The sequence below is a fragment of the Bombina bombina genome, chromosome 8, assembly GCF_027579735.1.
Source record: "Bombina bombina isolate aBomBom1 chromosome 8, aBomBom1.pri, whole genome shotgun sequence".
Taxonomy (NCBI): domain Eukaryota; kingdom Metazoa; phylum Chordata; class Amphibia; order Anura; family Bombinatoridae; genus Bombina; species Bombina bombina.
In genome coordinates this window covers 41,369,662-41,388,838 of record NC_069506.1, presented here as the reverse complement: position 1 = coordinate 41,388,838, position 19,177 = coordinate 41,369,662, and the positions used below count along the sequence as shown (strand labels likewise).

Genomic DNA, 19,177 nt, shown 5'->3' with positions numbered 1-19,177 from the left:
AAAATAAACTTCATTATTTCTTTGTATTAATGTAAGTGATGTCATGGGAAAGCTATAGACCAACTCAGCCTATAATTGAATTTCAGTACTTAATTTTATAGCAACAGAAAATTAGTGACATCTAAAAATAAAATTAAAGTTATTGCTATGCATAGGGATTGTAATCTAATCTTACTAAACCAAGAGGAAAAACTGGTATTTAATATGTAACATATTTTAAAGGATTTTTCTGATACAGATTTAATAGGCCTTGAGTGTGTTTTTTCTTTGGTGTTTTGCTATGTACATAAAAACGCATTAAGTTTTTAGATTTTAGTACTTACCAGACTGACATAATGCACCAATCCACCCCGCATGGCACATACAGCGTCCTGTCTCGCGGTCACATGCTCCTCCATTCTGACAACTGCACTTCTGCAGACAACCATCGCCATAGCTACCATGGGAGCACTCTGAAATGATATGAGGGTCATGTGACTATAAAACCAACTGAATTAAATGTATTAATTTATTTAGTTATTTCTTGTTTAATATTTGTTTACACTGAAAGGTACAGTGGTAATTTTTATATACACATAGTAACATATTATATATCAACAGTTAAGCACTGCACTGCAAATTATCATCATACAAAAATATTTCTTTAAAAATGATTGCACCCCCTTGCAAAAGCTCTCGACTATTGTTTATCTTATCACTTTTGCTGTGGTCCATAAGGGACCAATATAAAGACCTCCCAACTGTTCCTATTTGAGAGGGACAGCTCCTAATTCTGATTTCTAGTTCTGCTGACCTTCTTTGCAGAATTTCGCTTAGCCATGCCCATGGACCTCGCAGACACGATTTTCAACACCAGACACACCTGCCAAATGGTTTAACACACCCACAACCCCTCTTTTGCAATTGGGTGCCCGAAAGCAGGGGTGGGGATGCACAAGCATTTGCTTGAGCATTAATGAATGCTGGCAGTGTCAAACATGGGTGTACAGGTTCCCTAGCTGGGAATGTTATCTACCTGCTACTTAGTAAATTAAGCTATTTTTAAAAAGAATGTGCAATGTGATATAATAGGGAAACAGATGTACTATTAAGTGCATTTTTTTGGAACTGTATTACATATGCACTTATCAAGCCCTATAACATTTATATTAATATATTTATTTATAAGACATTCCCACAGACAGTGAAGTGCCATTGCACCCCCCTTTTTCACAAAACCAAGCTATTTATTGGGAATTATATTTTGAATTATGACAACAGTTCTACACACATAGAAGATAAATACTCTCAGAACTTTACTACAATTAAGTTATACCCCAAGGCTTCAGTCAAAATGATATCATACTTAGAGTATTGTAGCGGAGAGGAGGGGTCTGTCAACCTCCCTACGGATTATGGATTCAGGCATTATGTTAAGTCACCCTGTGCCTATTATAGGTACAGGGTGCAAATCCAACAGTACTGGAGGGGTTAACTTCAGTTTTGAGTAGCTGTTAGTTTTGAGTAACTGTATTGTCTAAGACAGCTGTTGTTAGCAATTGTAGTTGTTGCACCAATTTTTAAGCTGTGGCTAGAAGCAAAATAAATAGCTGATTTAGACTTAAACTTGGACTGAATTATTTAGACAACATTTTTAAGATGAAGATGTCTCTGCCTAACTAAAAGATATTGCGGATCCTACTGCCTCTCCGCTACAATTGGTGGCAGCGGTGGGATTCAAACCCACGCCCCCAAAGAGACTGGAGGAGAAGCTGATGCTGGCTCATAGTGAGGTGCAGCAACTCAAGGGCACCTTACGGCAGTATGAAGGACTTGTGGATACCTATAAAGAGCAGGTACAAAAAACTCATAAAGAAGCCGATGAGATTTGTCTCCAACTGGAAAGAAGAGTCTCTGAAAACAAAAACTTGAAGGAATGTTTAGCCCTGGTCTGGGCACTGAAGAAGTTGAACCCTTATTTATACGGACAGGAATTCTCTCTCATAACAGGAATGCAGATGGATTGTCCCAGCAAACTGACATTCCTACCACCTCCTTGTCCGGTCACCCCCAAGTTGACCCGCCAAAGGGTCAAGTCAGGTCTGCCGGAGTGTCCCATAAGGAGGGGGCCATGTGACAGACCCCTCTGTCAACCTCCCTACGGATTATGGATTCAGGCATTATGTTAAGTCACCCTGTGCCTATTATAGGTACAGGGTGCAAATCCAACAGTACTGGAGGGGTTAACTTCAGTTTTGAGTAACTGTTAGTTTTGAGTAACTGTATTGTCTAAGACAGCTGTTGTTAGCAGTTGTAGTTGTTGCACCAGTTTTTAAGCTGTGGCTAGAAGCAAAATAAATAGCTGATTTAGACTTAAACTTGGACTGAATTATTTAGACAACATTTTTAAGATGAAGATGTCTCTGCCTAACTAAAAGATATTGCGGATCCTCCTGTATGAAGAATATTATCTGAGGTTATGTACACTTGCCATGTGTGCTGAAAAAAATAAATAATATTTGTATCACATAATGGTCTAGATTACATGTGGAGCGCAGGATGCGTTAACGTTAGCGTGATCTTGTCCAAGGAAGGAATAGAGCACAATCTGGTATTAAAAGTGGATGGTAAAAAAGGTTTACCAGAGAATCTTAACATGGCCAACATTTTTTAGTGTGTCCTATACTTTTAATGCATAGGCAAGGAGTGCCGTTAGTGCTCATACTAGAAACATTAAGTTAAGTGATAAATAAAATGTCCAATGAATGTTGCTATTTATGCACATAAATATATAAGCAGATTGTTGCCATGCACATTTATCAATATTTTGCATGCACAATGCTCATCTTTGAAGGTGATGACTTGATGGAGTAGTGCTCAGAGAAACTAGTGTTGTGATGTAAGCGGCTACCTCGCTAAGCTGTAAGAATGGCGCATGTGCACCACGGGATATCAGCGCCATATTCCTATCTGGGTAGACCCCCCTGATAGAACTCATATAATGAATCCTACGGGTGGGTTTTGAAAATAATTAGTTTTTTCTAAATGACTTGAGGGTCAAAAATTAAAAAGGTATGCAATTGTGAAAACTTATTGTTTTGAAAGTTCTTTTTAAAGCCATAACATTTTCTTTTTTTTCAGTTTCATGTCACTTTAACTGTGCAAACAATGGCAGTGTGGAATATAGCATTGTAAAACCCTGTAAAATATTTACTTATTTATAATTATTGCTCACTGGCCTCAGCAGGGGATATGAAATAAGAAAACTAGGCTGTTAAAACTAGGATAACTAAGTTACAACATAGCAGTGCCTGATACTATATAAAATCTCAGGGGAATTGGAAGGTCACAATTTTATATTTCAAGAAAAGTGACAATATAAATAATCACTGTATAAAGTTGTTTTACTACACACATTTAAACTATTTTACGTTGCAATATTAGTTTTTTAATATCCCTTTAATACATTGAAGTATTTTATTACACTAAAATGTCAGTAAAATGAATAAAATAGTTCAGAACACCCACCAAGCTCGCAGGCCAATCCTGTCCAGCCTTTCTGACACTTGCAGTGACCTGTTCTAGGGTCACAGGCTCCTCCATTTCTACAGAAGCATTGTTGAAGGCAATTCACCCCATAGAATCCATCGGGGCAAGCTATAAAGAATAATAGTATGTAAGAACACTGAAAAATGACAAAAAAGAAAAAAGTAGACAAGCCTTGACAGTATCACAGCAAATCAACAATGCTTGCACTATTATTTTTATGTCCATTGCATCACTACGGCATGCAATATCTGCAGCCATTAGCAGCTCTGCAGCTGAGGAACTACAATTCCCAGCATGCTGCAGTGTTGGACACGTGTAAAACGAGGCTGGAGAAGTATGTGCATCTTTTTTGGTGGTGTCTTATTGGTAATGGGAGCAGGTGGCTTGTGAGCAAAGAGTTGAGCACCAGAGACAGATTTGATCTGCAGAGAGACAGCAATTGAACATCAGTTGAACATTAGAGAGAGATTTGAAAAGTGTGAAAGAGGGTTGAACAGCAGAAAGAGAGAGAGAGAGAGAGAGAGAGAGAGAGAGAGAGAGAGAGAGAGAGAGAGAGAGAGAGTTGGAAAGCACGAGAGAGGGTTGAACAGCAGAGAGAGAGAGAGAGTTGGAAAGCATGAGAGAGGGTTGAACAGCAGAGAGAGAGAGAGAGTTGGAAAGCATGAGAGAGGGTTGAACAGCAGAGAGAGAGAGTTGGAAAGCATGAGAGAGGACTGAACAGCAGAGAGAGAGAGAGAGTTGTAAAGCATGAAAGAGGTTTGAACAGCAGAAAGAGAGAGAGTTGGAAAGCATGAGAGAGGGTTGAACAGTGGAGAGAGAGAGCTGGAAAGCATGAGAGAGGGTTGTACAGCAGAGAGAGAGAGAGTTGGAAAGCATAAGAGAGGGTTGAACAGTGGAGAGAGAGAGTTGGAAAGCATGAGAGAGGGTTGAACAGCAGAGAGAGAGTTGGAAAGCATGAGAGAGGGTTGAACAGCAGAAAGAGAGAGAGAGAGAGAGTTGGAAAGCATAAGAGAGGGTTGACCAGCAGAAAGAAAGAGAGTTGAAAAGCATAAGGGAAGGTTGAACAGCAGAAAGAGAGAGAGAGAGAGAGAGAGAGAGAGAGAGAGAGAGAGAGAGAGAGCTGGTAAGCATGAGAGAGGGTTGAACAGCAGAAAGAGAGAAAGAGTTGGAAACCATGAGATAAGGTTGAACAGCAGAAAAAGAGGATGAGTTGGAAAGCATGAGAGAGAGTTGAACAGCAGAAAGAGAGAGCATTGGAAAGCATAAGAGAGGGTTGAACAGCAGAAAGAGAGAGAGAGAGTTGGAAAGCATAAGAGAGGGTTGAACAGCAGAAAGAGAGAAAGTTGGAAAGCATAAGAGAGGGTTGAACAGCAGAAAGAGAGAGAGAGTTGGAAAGCATAAGAGAGGGTTGAACAGCAGAAAGAGAGAGAGAGTTGGAAAGCATGAGAGAGGGTTGAACAGCAGAAAGAGAGAGAGAGTTGGAAAGCATGAGAGAGGGTTGAACAGCAGAAAGAGAGAGAGAGTTGGAAAGCATGAGAAAGGGTTGAACAGCAGAAAGAGAGAGAGAGTTGGAAAGCATAAGAGAGGGTTGAACAGCAGAAAGAGAGAGTTGGAAAGCATAAGAGAGGATTAAACAGCAGAGAAAGAGAGAGAGAGTTGGAGAGCATGAGAGAGGGTTGAACAGCAGAAAGAGGGAGTTGGAAAGCATAAGAGAGGATTGAACAGCAGAAAGAGGGAGTTGGAAAGCATGAGAGAGGGTTGAACAGCAGAAAGAGAGAGTTGGAAAGCATGAGAGAGGGTTGAACAGCAGAAAGAGAGAGAGAGAGAGAGTTGGAAAGCATGAGAGAGGGTTGAACAGCAGAAAGAGAGAGAGAGTTGGAAAGGGTAAGAGAGGGTTGAACAGCAGAAAGAGAGAGAGAGTTGGAAAGCATGAGAAAGGGTTGAACAGCAGAAAGAGAGAGAGAGAGAGAGTTGGAAAGGGTAAGAGAGGGTTGAACAGCAGAAAGAGAGAGAGAGTTGGAAAGCATGAGAAAGGGTTGAACAGCAGAAAGAGAGAGTTGGAAAGCATAAGAGAGGATTAAACAGCAGAGAAAGAGAGAGAGTTGGAGAGCATGAGAGAGGGTTGAACAGCAGAAAGAGAGAGTTGGAGAGCATGAGAGAGGGTTGAACAGCAGAAAGAGAGAGTTGGAGAGCATGAGAGAGGGTTGAACAGCAGAAAGAGAGAGTTGGAAAGTATGAGAGAGGATTGACCAGCAGAAAGAGAGAGTTGGAAAGGGTAAGAGAGGGTTGAACAGCAGAAAGAGAGAGTTTGAAAGCATAAGAGAGGATTAAACAGCAGAGAAAGAGAGTTGGAAAGCATGAGAGAGGGTTGAACAGCAGAAAGAGAGAGTTGGAGAGCATGAGAGAGGATTGAACAGCAGAAAGAGAGAGTTGGAAAGGGTAAGAGAGTGTTGAACAGCAGAAAGAGAGAGAAAGAGAGAGAGTTGAACAGCAGCGAGATTACTCTGTAAGTTTATGGTGAATAACTGCTAATGTATTTTATTGTGAAGTGATATCTGTTGTAAATATGATATTTATATTACCAAATGTGTTAGGATGTGTCAGAGGTAGAAGAAACACCTTTCATAATATAAAATAAAAGGGGTCATAATACATGGAGTCTTCAGCATAACCAACCTAAAAAAACTCACCAGTTACAACTGGTAGGAATTACAGTTAATAATGTCTGATGCTGTAATGTGTTTAAATGGGTTAAACACATAGCTAAAATCAGTTTAAGAGCAGCAATACATTACTGGGAGTTGGATGAACACATCTGGTTAGCCAATGACAATAGATAAATGTGTGTATCCATCAATCACCAGCTTGCTCCTAGCAGTGCATTGTGGCTCTAAATGTTATTTTTTCATCACAGAAACATTTATTTATATTTAACCAAAATGTTTTGTTTTAGATGCAAAGAAACACTGTCACTAATGTGGCTTTTCATTAAAGGGATAATCTGCAATAATATACATGTGCTACCATAAAAAACCTCAACCTTAAAGTTCCAAGGTGCCCTGCTGTAAGTTTTAAGCTGTGTTATCCGTTTTCTTAACTTTCCTCTGGCCGCTCATCTCCTGTACAACCAACTCCCATTGTAAGTAGCATTGCGCACTCCTGTTGCCTGCTCAGTCCTATTGAATACAGTGACAAGTCTCATGGGATACAGAGCAAGCAGTAAGCGTAGGTTCTGATTGGTTATACCACACATAGCAGCTAGCCCAGCGTAGGTATGAAAAGAAATAGAGGGTTAAATTCTTACATTGGGGCACATTATAGTTTCAGGAATCTGGTTGTTATAGCAGCACATTTATATTGCACATTATGGTTTTTAATAAAAACTGATTTTGGGCTAGATTACGAGTGGAGTGCTATCGTTTGCGAGCGAGCAATATCGGAGGTTTTGTAGCCGTTTGCGATCAAGTTAAATTCAGCTTGTTGAAAGTAAATGTGAACGTGTGAGCGCAATCACAATTACGCTAGAATGATTCCAGCGACTTCAGAGCTCTGGTTAAAGGGATAGGAAAGTCAAAATTAAATCTGCATGTTTCAGCTAGAGCATTTTATTTTAAAACACTTTTAAATTCACTTCTATTTTTAAATGTGGTTCGTTCTCTTGGTATCCCTTGTTGAAAAATAATATGCACATATCTTACACTAGTGGGTGCTGCTGCTGATTGGTGCCTGCACACATTTGTCTCTTGTGATTGGATAACTAGGTGTGTTCATCTAGCTGACAATAGTGCAATGCTGTTCCTTCAGCAAAGGATAACAAGATAATAAAGCAAATTATAAAACAGAAGTAAATTGGAAAGTTGTTTTAAATTGTTATGTTCTACTTTAATCATGAAAGAAAATGTTGGGGTTTCATATCCCTTTTACTGTTATGTGGGTCAAAAAAGTGTCACAAAAGACATATATAGTACAGTTACACTCATCATAACACTGTCTAAAAAATATTTTAAAAAAATTGCAATAAATAGTTAAAAGGGCTCAAAGATATGAGATGCTTGGTGTTAGAAAAAAAATGGACCAAGATTGATTTTACATAGGGATCCATAGAAACAAATGTATAAATACAGTATATGTATGTGTATACTGTAAATATATATGCATGTATTTCTAAACAATCTAAACAATGTATTTATATGTTTATATATGTATTTATATGTGTATATATGTATTTATATGTATTTATATGTGTGTATATATGTATGTATATATATATTTATATGTTTATATATGTATTTATATGTATATATATGTATTTATATGTGTATATATGTATTTATATGTTTATATATGTATTTATATGTATTTATATGTGTATATATGTATTTATATGTGTATATATGTATTTATATGTGTATATATGTGTATATATGTATTTATATGTGTATATATGTATTTACAAACATATATACACATACAGATATACATATGTATAGAAATACATACATATACCTCATTGCAATCCTGCGCTCATGTTTGCGCAAGCTGGAGGCTGTTTTTTTTTAAATGAGGCTCCATTAAAGTTTATAGGGGATCCTGTGTTCGCAACTTTGCGAGGTCTTTTATTTTATGTGTGAGGATGCGACGGCAAGAGCGCAAAAGTTTTACTAGCAACCTATTATACATGTGCAACTGGGTGCATGATGGTAAAAAAATATTGAGCGCATATTTGCCTTCCACTCGTAATCTATGCCTTTGTCTCCCTTTAAAGGGACATGAAACCCAAATTTTTTCTTTCATGATTCAGATAGAGAATACAATTTTAAACAACTTTCCAGTTTACTTCTGTTATTTAATTTGCTTCCTTCTCTTATTATCCTTTGCTGAAAGGTTTATCTAGACAAGCTCAGGAGCAGCAGAGAACCTAGGTTCTAGCTGTTGATTGGTGGCTGCATATATTTATTGATTGTGATTGGCTCACCCATGTGTTCAGTTAGAAACCAGTAGTGCGATGCTGCTCCTTCAACAAATGATACCAAGAAAATGAAACAGATTAGATAATAGAAGTAAATTAGAAAGTTGTTTAAAATTGTATTGTCTATCTGAATCATGAAAGAAAAAATTTGAGTTTTATGTCCCTTTAAGTAATATATTTATGGCAAACAAATTATAACTTAAAAATAATATTTAAATTTGCTGTTTTTTTCATGTCTAAAAGCATTACAATGTGAACATTATTCCAACAATAGCAAAGAATACGTAGCACTGAAATAGCAACTATACAATAAAAGATAAGTGCTTATTGGACCAATGTGTATTTTGGCTCATATTGTATTTTATACTGTTGTTTGTTTGTTTTTTAAATTCATAAAAGTTCTGTACAGAAGAAAATAAGTTTTAGTCCAATATCATGTCTTCTATAAGCAGCAAGTTTTACAAATGTATCAAGCTATGCAGGGAATGTTAAATCAAGCAATAAATAAATAATTTATCCTACTTACCTTGCTGACAGTTGGTCCCCATCCAACCAGGGGGACAAATGCATTTTCCACTCACATGGTTACAAACAGCTCCGTTAAAGCAGTTACAGGTCTCCTTGCAATTAGTTCCATATCTATTATCCTGGCATCCTACACAATTTTGATACACATAAAGATTGATATTTAGAAACATTAAAAGACCATAAAAGGAATAGTCTAGTCAAAATTAAACTTCCATGACTCAGATAGAGCATGCAATGTTACGCAACTTTCTAATTTACTCCTATTATCAATTTTTCTTCGTTCTCTTGGTATCTTTATTTAAAAAAGCAAGCATGTAAGCATAGGAACCGGCCCATTTTTGTTTCAGTACCTGGGTAGCACTTTCTGATTGGTGTCTAAATGTAGCCACCAATCAGCAAGCGCTACCCAGGTGCTGAACAAAAAATGGGCCGGCTTGTAAGCTTATTTTCAAATAAAGATACCAAGAGAACGAAGAAAATAGATAATAGGAGTAAATAATTAGAACGTTTCTTAAAATTGCATGCTCTATCTGAATCACGAAAGTTTAAAGGGTGATTTGGTTAAAGACATCCATTGTGTGGCTGTAGGTTAGGGAGCCAGGGAAGAAGAGACCTTGATGTGGTCCTGGGCCGATAACCATTTGGCCAATGCTGTAACTAACTCTTCCATTTTGCTTGTAATCTAGCTTCATACTTGCAATATAGTGACAGACTTTCTATTTGTTGAGTAAATAATATTTCAATATGGGCATTGCACCCAGGCTTGTCTGGGGTTAACTGTCTGAGTCACTGAAAGCTGTGCAGCTGTCTTTGAGTGCAGGTCATGGGATGTGTACCCAGGCTAATTGGAGGGTGCAGTCCATTTTTGTGTTTATGTGTGTGTGTGTATATATATATATATATATATATATATATACACACACACACATTAAAATATATTAAAGCATGAAAAGATGAAAATTAAGTAAAAGCTGCATAATGTTTAAACTTGCAAGGTATTTAAGTTCTAACTGATACATAAGTATTCACGACACAGTTATGCTATTAGATAAGAACAAGCTTCTATCACAAGCTTAACATAAAAAAGGTGCATAATTTACTACATTAATATCAGTTTTCTTACTAAAATCTTGAAAAATAAAGATAAAGTGCAATAAAATTAATAAATAAATAAATAATGTTTCTATGATCAATTCATTGGTGAATTATAAGAAGCAGTTTGAACTAGTACAAAACCCAAACCGCAAAATCTAATTGGTTTGTTTAGGTAACCCCGCCCCCCGCAACAAATACCCAGAAACACCAATCTTAAAACTTACTTGTGTCACACTTAAGGCCAATCCAGCCATCAAGACATGTGCATATTCCAGATATACGATCACAGGTGGCACCATTACGGCAGTCACAACTGTTGGCGCAATCATTACCATAGAATCCATCTGGGCAGGCTACAGAAGAATAGCACAAAGAAAAAACACAAACACCTTAGAATCACAATAAGTGGTATACTTCCCCCTTTGGACTTCACTCTTGCTGAATTCAGTCATTTTGCTGCTAAATATAAAGTCTACAAGACAACACCGCTATGAAGATGAATAGATATTATGATTGAGTATTTTAATATAAATAACACTTCGGATCCCATTCCCTGAAGCTTTCTGCTCAGACGAGATTAACTAAAAACAACCATCAGTGCTATGAGGTCTTACACAAGATTATGTGAAAGCAAATTTTAACATTTCAGTAAAGTGCTTAATAGTCAGTTTGAAAAGCATATTCAAAGTACAAAATTGTTATTAAAGTACAGATTCAAAATTGTATTAATACAACACATTACAAATGAGTGTGAAAAATATGATGTAAAATGTGAATTTAAATTCTGCAGTAAAATTATTATTTAATATATGTAGGGAAAAAAATCATATTTACTATACACAGTACAATTGTATTTCATGGACAATGTAAAGCCAAAACATAATATTAAATTGTATCAAAAAGTTCAAAATTCCAAGCATCTTTTATTTAGCAAGTGGACTAAAAATAATATTCTATAAGAATTTCACACCTGCATGTCTCACTGTTTTATAGACATGTGCATTTGTCACTTTTCTTTTAAAATGATTGCTGAATATGGCTGCCATCAGCACCATTTGACTCTTTGCAGAGACGTGTCTCTTGTAAAAGTTTAACACACAAAGATCTGGATTTGCACAGATATTTGTGTGTTGCATTATCACTGTTCTTTGTCTAATGCACTGTCTACTGTTTTAAGTTGCTAAATGTAAGCTGGTGAATTAATCTCCAAATATTCAGTACACTGATTGTACTAATACAAAAGACACATATGTGAATGGAATTTAAAGGAACAGTGTTAAAATTAAATGTTCATGAGTCAGATAAAGCATGCAGTTTTAAAAACCCTTAGAAATGTTCTTCTTATCTAATTTGCTTTATTTTGCTGGTATCCTTTGCTGAAAAGGAGCACCAATACAATACTGTGAGGTAGCTGATTATTGCTGGTTGCACATATATGCTTCTTGTCATTTACTCACTTCACATTTTCAGCTAGCTCCCAGTAGTGCATTACTTTAACAAAGGAGACCAAGAGAATGAAGCAAATGGGATAATATAAATACATTGTAAAGTTGTTTAAAATGGTATTCTCTATCTGATTCATGATGGGAAAATGGTTTCATATGTCTTTGAATTACATTAGAAACACCCTAATTTAATTATTATTTTTTTTCTTCTTTTTTTTTTTTAACTATGAAACAAGTACTTAGATGCAATCAAAATATTATTTTTTGATTGCAATAAAGTGTTTTGAGATCATGTTAACTATATAAACTAGATATAAAATTATTATATTGCAAAATGACAATTATAAATGCTTTTATTTTTTTTTTTTAATGCTGATCTTTTGAAATGCAGTGCTTAAAGGAACATGAAACATTTTTCTTGTATGACTCAGACAGAGCATACAATTTTAAAAAAAGTTTTTAATTTACTTCTATAATCAAATTTACTTCTTTCTCTTGTATGCTTTTAACAATGTTATACATTTTCTTGACCACTAGATGGCAGCAGTGTTTATTACCATGTAGTGCTTTGGCCAAATGCTTGCTACCTACCTAGGTATACTTTTCAACAAAGAATATCAGTTTGTCAATTGTAAACTTTTTAAAAATGGTTTGCTCTGACTCACAAAAGAAAATCTTTGCGTTTCATGTGCAATACCTGTTATAAACTGTGCATGTATATAAAAAATGAAGTAATGTCCTTATAAAACAGAACAAATGATTTCCTTACATTTAGTGACACATACATTTGCCTGCATTCCCTCACATAAACACGGCCGTTGGCTAAATGGAAAACAGCCAAGGAAGTGTCTAAGTACTTAATGACTGTTTCCCCTAGGTGACTAAGGGGCTCCGTGTCTGGCTTTCAGCCCTAGGCAACTGCTGGGAGACAAAGTACCAAATAAGTGCTTGTTTCCACTGTATAAATAAAGTTCTGGCCACCATTCCATTCCTTGCTATTAATGTCTAATAACAATTACACCATTTCCAAAAGATTTCATAGGTGTGTTTAAATGGGGACCCCGGGCTCTGTGTATGTTCTGGACTCTGATGTTCTTTAAACATTTTTGTACATTTTCAGACCTTTTGCCTAGTATAACCCATAGAGAATATATACATATAGACTATGATCTATTGCTATTCATTATTATAAATCTTATTTCAAGTAGGGTGAACAAACAAATGTAAAGTCCATAACTACCAGAGTCATTTTCTGAAGTAAAGTATATTTATAGTGGAATTAGGAAGTTTGTATTCTGTAAACAGAGGCACAGTGTATGTTTACTTTATCCATTGTACAAAATGATCTCCAGCTGTAAGAGCCGTTGTGTACAACTTATATATAAGATAATTCAATAGCCGACTACAGTATGATTGAATAGCAAATATAAGGACAATGCTTACAACCCTCAGTTCTTAAGTACCACAACCAGATTTGGTACAAGATTTAAATACCTTCCCAGCATTAGCGCTTTTACTAGACATGTGCGATTCGTTTCGGATTGATTCGGAAATTCGGCCGGATTCGGTAAATTCGGAGATTCGGATCGATTCGAATTTCCGAATTAAAATAGTGCCGAATCTACCGAATAAATCCGAATTAGTTTGGATTTATTCTGTAAATCCGGATGGCCATGGATTACACTAGTATTGTACAGTATATTAGGTTATAGCACTCTGCTATGGGTTACACATAATATACAGTACATAATACTAGTTTAATACACAGCATATCCCACCTAACACATACCAAAATTCAGAATTTCTGAACCGAACCGAATCCAGCTGAATTTATTCGAATCCGAATGAATCCAAAACGAATCTGAAATGAATTCATTCAAATTTTTCCGAATTCGAATCGATCCGAACCGAATTTCGAAAAAATCTGAATCGATCCGAACCGAAACAAATTTTTCAATCATGCACAAGTCTAGCTTTTACATTAATTACAATGACTAATCCCATTAAGGTCACACCCTAATTAATTAATTGCTGATACATACTACTGCAGCATCCAGAAAAGACATTTGTCAAATGCATTCATTAAATATTTGTTTTTATTTTATACTCACATTTTTGTGCTATTAACTCCTTAACGACCAATGTACCTTGGACGTTGCTCAGTCATTAAAGGGTATACTAGCTCAGCTTTGCCAACAGTGAATAAGCTGCATTAGTACTGCATGCCACGCTTCTGGAGACATGCAGATGTAGCACGGTCTTGGCGAAATCGTCAAGACCTGCGCTATAAAGAAGGTACATAAGGCAGTATGTGAACGACCGGCCCATGTAGAGGGTACGTCAGTGGTCATAAGAGGTTAAAGGGCCATTATAGATGGAAAATAACACGTTTTAATTTGTTAGAGCATGTCATTTTAAAGGGACATAAAAGTCAGTTGTTTTTTTCATGATTTAGATGCATGCAATTTTAAATGACTTTCCAATTTCTATAATTGAATTTGTTTTGTTCTCTTTGTATCCTTGTTGAAAGAAAATACTTAGGTAGGCTCAGAAGCTGCTGATTGGTGGCTGCACATCAAAGCCTCTTGTCATTGGCTTTTAGCTATCACCCAGTGGTGAATTACTGCTTCTTCAAGAAAGGATACCAAAAGAATGAAGTAAATTAGATAATAAAAGTAAATTGGAAAGTTGTTTAAAATTGTATGACCTATCCGAATCATGAAAGGGAAACAAATGGGTTTCATGTCCCTTTAAGACTAGTCACCTTAATCGCTATGTGTTTTACCCCCACAAAGAATATTTTAACTATCTGTCACTTTGTGGGGCTTAAACATATAGAAGTACAGATACTTTAAAAAGTTAGAGCCTGCAATTTCTACAAGATGGGCCCTTTACATTACAGTGCTTTTGTCGTTTTAAAAGTGTTTTCTTCTGGCAGTCGCATTTTTGTGCACAAGATATTGATGTTTGACGCTAATCGAGATCTCATGCATCAGTTTTTGCAAATTCAGAAGTCCAAAAATTATGATTTTAATATATGCTATTTTCAATATGAATAATTTCCTGTTGCATGAAAGACAAAACCCAGAGTGAGAAATACATACAGAAAGAGAAGTGCACTCTCAGGAATAAACAACGGCTCAATAGTTTGTTCTATGGCGATTTACCACCTGGGAGAAGCCTCTTTTAGCCCAATAATGCTTTAAAAAGAGAAGAACTTTCCTGAAGTATATCAGTTTGATCCCACCTAACAAGGTCAGTTCAGCCCCAAAGTACCAAGTAATTCTTCTCTGAACAAGGAACATTCCAACCCAAACAATTGTTTTGTCCTTCTTTGGAGCTCATTAGTGAGGTGCAGTCATATTCCTCTCTAAGCACATCGGGCAAGGAGTCCATGGCTAGTTTCCCCATCAGCCTTAGGGATACTTCCCCAGGGTCATATTACAAATATATACAAAAAGACTGGAAATGTTTGGTAAGATTTTTGTGGCTATATTCTTTCAATAGTAAACCTGGTTATTAAAGATGATGAGAAAATAATATCCCAAAATGTTCTTCATGATTGAAGATGAAAATCTCACAAAACCGGGAAGCACTTTCTGCTTAGTCAATGATTGCAAAAAATGGTCTTTAAAAAAATCATTTTATACTAATAACATTTAAAAAATAATATTGAGCAAACATGAACAGGATACCCATTGTACCTAATAAAATGGCATTAATATTGTTTAACAAAAAACATATTGGTTTCAGGACATACAAGGTTAATTTAAACATGTTAAATGTTATTGTCATGATACACTGTACACAAATATCAATGCAAACAACTTAAAAATAATATCTGGAGCTGCTGAATAGCCGTGTATTTGCCATATTCATTTGGATTCTGATTTTTTCTCCTGATAAAATGGCATTAAAATCAGAAAACACGTTTTTAGGAGGTTTTCTGCAGAAAACACATTCGCGACTGAGGCCTTTTTTGGAATAATTTGAAAACTTAATAGTGAGCACTAATATCAGAAAGACTGTGATCAACTCTTTTATAGGAATTCAGTTTTGTGTTGTCCTGCTAAGTTTGGCATTTCAGGGGTACTTGAGTTAAAGGGGCAGTATACACCAATTTTCATACAACTGCATGTAATAGACACTACTATAAAAAAAATAATATGCACAGATACTGATCTAAAAATCCAGTATAAAACTTTTTAAAATGTACTTAGAAGCTCCCAGTTTAGCACTGTTGATGAGGTTAGGCTGGGATATCCAGTGAAAGGGGCTAGGAAAACAAGAATAACAGACCCCCCCCACCCCCTACATATGAAAAGACGGATTATTCAAATAGGAGCTGCAGACATCAGTATACATCTAAAACGTTGGGGCTTGGTTATTAAAAAAATATTAAAAAAATAAGGAAAACTATACATTTTTACAAAAACACTCCTAGATGGGCTATATAAACGGATCATCTACAAAACATTTATGCAAAGAACAATCTAGTTTACAATGTCCCTTTAAGAAACAATGACAAAGGAAACAATATTATTGTTATAGAGATGTATAAGAAAAGGGTGTACATACGTAGTTCACAGAAGGTTCCTCTCCAGCCGGCTGTACAGTTGCACGCACCACTGACATGATCACACATTGCTCCATTACCACATTGGCACTGATGCCTGCAATCTGAGCCATACCACCCTGCAGCACACCCTTGTAAAATAAAAATAACTTGTAAACATGAGTTATTAACAATATAAACGATCATATAAACAATTTGTAGCATTCAGCTCCATTTCAATAATTTATGCAACAATGATTTTAACAATGTTATGCACTTTTGAACACTAGATGGTAGCAGAGTTTGCAGTGTATAAAATTGTTGAAATCATTGTTGCAAAACAGCTGCTATACAGTGCTCCAGACACAAAGTACAGTACACTCTTGAGTCTACCTAAAAATGCTCTTCAACAAATGACAACAAGAGTACAAAGTATATTTAAAAACTCCCAGTAGTGCATTGCTGCTTCTTTAGCAAAGGATACCAAGAGGATAAAGCAAATATGATAACTGAAATAAACTGGAAAGTTGTTTTATATTGTATGCCCTATCTGAATCATGAAAGAACATTTTTTTGGTTTCATGTCCCTTTTAGAGTATTTCTGGATTTTAAACCACTTATATACTATTTCCTATACACATTTGTTCTTATGCTTTCCACAACTTAAAGGGACATAAAACCCACATTTTTTTATTTCATGAATCCGATAGAACATACAATTTTAAGCAATTTTTTTATTTACTTCTATTATCAAATGTGTTTCATTCTCTTGGTATCCTTTGTTGAAGGAGTAGCAAAGCACTACTGGAAGCTAGCTGAACACATTAGATGAGCCAGTTACAGGAGGCATATATGTGCAGCCACCAATCAGCATCAAGTTCCGAGTAGTGCATTGCTGCTCCGGAGCCTATCTGTGCTTTTAACAAAGGATACTAAAAGAACAAAACCCAATAGACAATAGAAGAAAAGTTGTTTTAAAGTTCATGCTTTATCTGAATCATAAAAGTTTATTTTGAATTTAGTCTCCCTTAAACTGAACTTTATTAGGGCTTTTCTCTGTGCTAGATTGTATATTATCTCAGAACTAGTCCAACCAAATTTTACCATTCCTCCTATCACCTCAACATCCTCTAAATACATTGACCAAAAGGGCATAGAGGTGTAGAATTAGTGCACTCGTGTTAGTTACAAATTCCTTCCTAATGCATCATGTGACAGCCATTAGCCAATCACAAAATGCAAGTACGTATATCCTGTGAATCTTGCACATGCTCAGTAGGATCTGGTCTCTGGTGCCTCAGAAAGTGTGCATATAAAAAGATTGTGCACATTTAGATAATGGAAGTAAATTGCAAAGTTGTTTAAAATTATGTGCTCTATCTGAATCATGTAAGTTTTTGACTGGACTGTCCCTTTAATATGACTGCAAAGACTTACTTTGATCACACCATTTTCCTGTGTATCCAGGCTCACAGATACACTGTCCTGTAACTGAGTTACAATTCCCATCGCTGTTGCTACAGTTGCAGATGTTAATACAGTCTGTTCCCCAGTGACCGCCATCACATGCTGAAATATGAATTTTACAAATCAGGTTGTATTATTTTCAAATTATTAGATATAATACATCATTACATTATTGTTTGTTCATAAAACATCATTTATGTATTCTTCAGACGCCCTATAAATACAGTAAACTATACCTATTCCTTACAAAATTATTAATGCGTGATTTTGTTACATATATTATTTTGAGCATAATGGCAAAATATGGCTACCACTGGCAATGATCTTATATGACCCATGTAAGTGTAGCCGCATGGAGAAAATGAAGAGAGCTGATTTTCCTTAGCTTTAATAACCAGACCATATTCACATCTAGGGATGGGCAAATGTGTTTATATCCGAATTTGAATGTTAGAACGAATGTTATTGTAGAAATTCGATTTACATAATAGAATGTTGATAAGAACGAATATTCTTAAAAATTTGATTTTCGAATGTTATTTACAGTTTTCTAATGTCACATTTGAATTCGAATGTCACATTCGAATTCGAATATTACATTTAGAAAACACAATTGTAGACTAGAAACACTATTTCGAATGTCACATTCAAATCGAAGTTCACATTCGAATTCGAATATTACATTTATAAAACACAGTATTAGACTAGAAATACTATTTTGAATTCGACTGTCACATTCGAATCAAATATCACATTCAAATCGAATATCACATTTAAAACACAGTACTGTATTAGACTAGAAATACTATTTCAAATTCGAATGTGACATTCGAATTCGAATGTAGCATTCAAATTCGAATATTACATTTATTAAACACAATTGTACTAGAAATACTATTTCAAATTTGAATGTCACATTTAAATTTGAATGTCACATTCAAATTCGAGTATTACATTTCGAAATTGAATGAATACATAGCTAAACATTCTATTATTCGATCAAATATTTCCGAATTTTATTGAAAAATTCGAAAATGAAAATTCAAAAATAGAATGTTAGAATGTTATATAAACATTCGAAATTCAATTTGAACGAACGAATGTATCAAAATTTGTTTTAAATTTCGAATGTTTAGAAACATTCGCCCATCCTATTCACATCCTTTTATTTCTTTCTAGTGCACAATATATGGCACATAACCAATAGCTACTCCTTAAAGGGATACTAAACCCAAATTTTTTCTTTCATGATTCAGATAGAGCATGCAATTTTAAGCAACTTTCTCATTTGCTCCTATTAACACATTATATTTGTTAAACTTGTTGTCTTTATTTGAAATAGCTGTAATGTAAGGTTAGAAGCCGGCCCATTTTTACTTCAGCACCTGGTTAGTGCTTGCTGATTGTTTTGCTACATTTAGCCACCAATCAGCAAGCGCTACCAATTTACTGAACCAAAAATGGGACGGCTCTTAAGCTTACAGTCTAGCTTTTTAAAATCAAGAAAGCATGTGAACGAGGAAAAATTGATAAGAGGAGTGAATTAGAAAGTTGCTTAAAATTGCATGCTGTACCTGAATCATGAAAGAC

General features: G+C 35.6%; 1 protein-coding gene across 2 annotated transcripts in view; it reads right to left on the bottom strand.

Annotated features, from left to right (window-relative positions):
• MEGF6 (multiple EGF like domains 6) overlaps window positions 1-19,177 on the bottom strand; it is a 681,655-nt gene that overhangs the window by 58,000 nt on the left and 604,478 nt on the right. For both annotated transcript variants that reach the window (XM_053690339.1, XM_053690340.1), the window contains 6 exons: window positions 17,558-17,689; window positions 16,144-16,272; window positions 10,345-10,473; window positions 9,024-9,152; window positions 3,508-3,636; window positions 324-452 (listed from right to left, as the gene is read on the bottom strand). In XM_053690339.1, coding sequence (XP_053546314.1) covers window positions 324-452; window positions 3,508-3,636; window positions 9,024-9,152; window positions 10,345-10,473; window positions 16,144-16,272; window positions 17,558-17,689 — 777 coding nt within the window. The remainder of the gene's footprint in view (window positions 1-323; window positions 453-3,507; window positions 3,637-9,023; window positions 9,153-10,344; window positions 10,474-16,143; window positions 16,273-17,557; window positions 17,690-19,177) is intronic.